This window comes from Octopus bimaculoides, chromosome 5 (genome assembly GCF_001194135.2).
Source record: "Octopus bimaculoides isolate UCB-OBI-ISO-001 chromosome 5, ASM119413v2, whole genome shotgun sequence".
Taxonomy (NCBI): domain Eukaryota; kingdom Metazoa; phylum Mollusca; class Cephalopoda; order Octopoda; family Octopodidae; genus Octopus; species Octopus bimaculoides.
In genome coordinates, this window is record NC_068985.1 from 35,006,551 (window position 1) to 35,007,957 (window position 1,407).

Consider the following 1,407-nt stretch of genomic DNA (forward strand, 5'->3'; position numbering starts at 1 on the left):
GAGCAGCGATACAGTGAGCATGGTAGTGAGGGTAAGAAAGGGGATTGGAAAACAGGTTGATTATCAATTATGTAACAATTCAATATTATTCTACAGGAAAGGAGTATTATATTCTTGCAAGGGATGTTTTTTTTTATTAATATGCTATCAAATCTCTATGTATCAAGTTGTCATTAAAAGCATTAACTAGAGATATTGTGTTGTCACTTGTCAAACTTACCTTGCTATCTAACTACAATTCTTGTTCCCAATCACTCTACTTAACCCATTCCTCCATAAAATATCTGCCAATGAGATTTGGTTGATTTTAATTTGTATCCTAGAGAATAAAAGACACCTTTTTTTTACATGTAATATTTGTTTCATATTATCAGTTTATTTTTTATTATTTTATAAATAGACTACAATCAAACTGACTTGTTTTATATTAAAAATGTTCTGTCATTTGGTGAATAATGCTTGATTTATTTTGTAATAATTTGTCTTTTAGATGACATTGGGAACCTTTACCCAAGTTTTGAAACACCAAATGCGATAAAGGATAAAAAATTCACATTGAAATGTAATACAAATGGTAATAGTGCTTCAACATTTTGGTATACTGGAAATGGAGCAGTCATTGCTAAATACAGTGGAGTAGTCAACCAAGGTTATTCCAAATATTTTGGTAGCCGTCAAGAAACTAGTTGCCAAGAGAAAATCTGTACATTGAGTATAACCAATGTCAGTTTAGATGAAGACAACATGAGCATTATTTGCAGTTCTTCTAGCCATACAAGTATGTTCAGTATTACAGTATTTGGTAAGTAATAATGTTTTGCACAGTCAAGTGTGTGATTTTATTTTATTATTCTTTTATTTATTTCAGTCATTGGACTGTGGCCATACTAGGGTACTTGAAGGGTTTAGTCAATTAGATGGACCCCGTGCTTATGTTTTGAGTTTAGTACTTAGTGTATTGGTCTCATTTATACCAAACTGTCAAGTGACTGGAAGGTAAACAAAACTGCATTCATCGTAAAGTGAGAAATACACACTAAAAAGCCCCAGGCCCATCAGGAATCACTGCAGAGATGCTCAAAATATCTGGCAGTGTCGGCTATAGCCTAGTCACTTGTATTGTTAACCAGGTGATACACGAAGGAGTCCTACCCAACGACTGGTGTAGCAGCACCATAGTCAACTGCTACAAAGGTAAAGGTGACGCTTTAGATACAAATAATTACAGAGGTATCAAGTTGTTGGATCAGGTAATGAAAGTCACGAAGAAGGTCATAGCCCAACTAATTAGGGAGAGAGTCAGTTTAGATGAGATGCAGTTTGGGTTCATGCCAGGGAAAAGCACCACTGATGCTATATTTCTGGTAAGACAGCTGCAGGAGAAATACCTAGCCAAAGATAAACCTC

At 34.8% G+C, this 1,407-nt stretch overlaps 1 protein-coding gene across 1 annotated transcript in view; it reads left to right on the forward strand.

The window, feature by feature from the left end:
• LOC128247864 (uncharacterized) overlaps nt 1-1,407 on the forward strand; it is a 29,226-nt gene that overhangs the window by 14,412 nt on the left and 13,407 nt on the right. Inside the window, exon 3 of the mRNA XM_052968045.1 lies at nt 491-802. Coding sequence (XP_052824005.1) covers nt 491-802 — 312 coding nt within the window. The remainder of the gene's footprint in view (nt 1-490; nt 803-1,407) is intronic.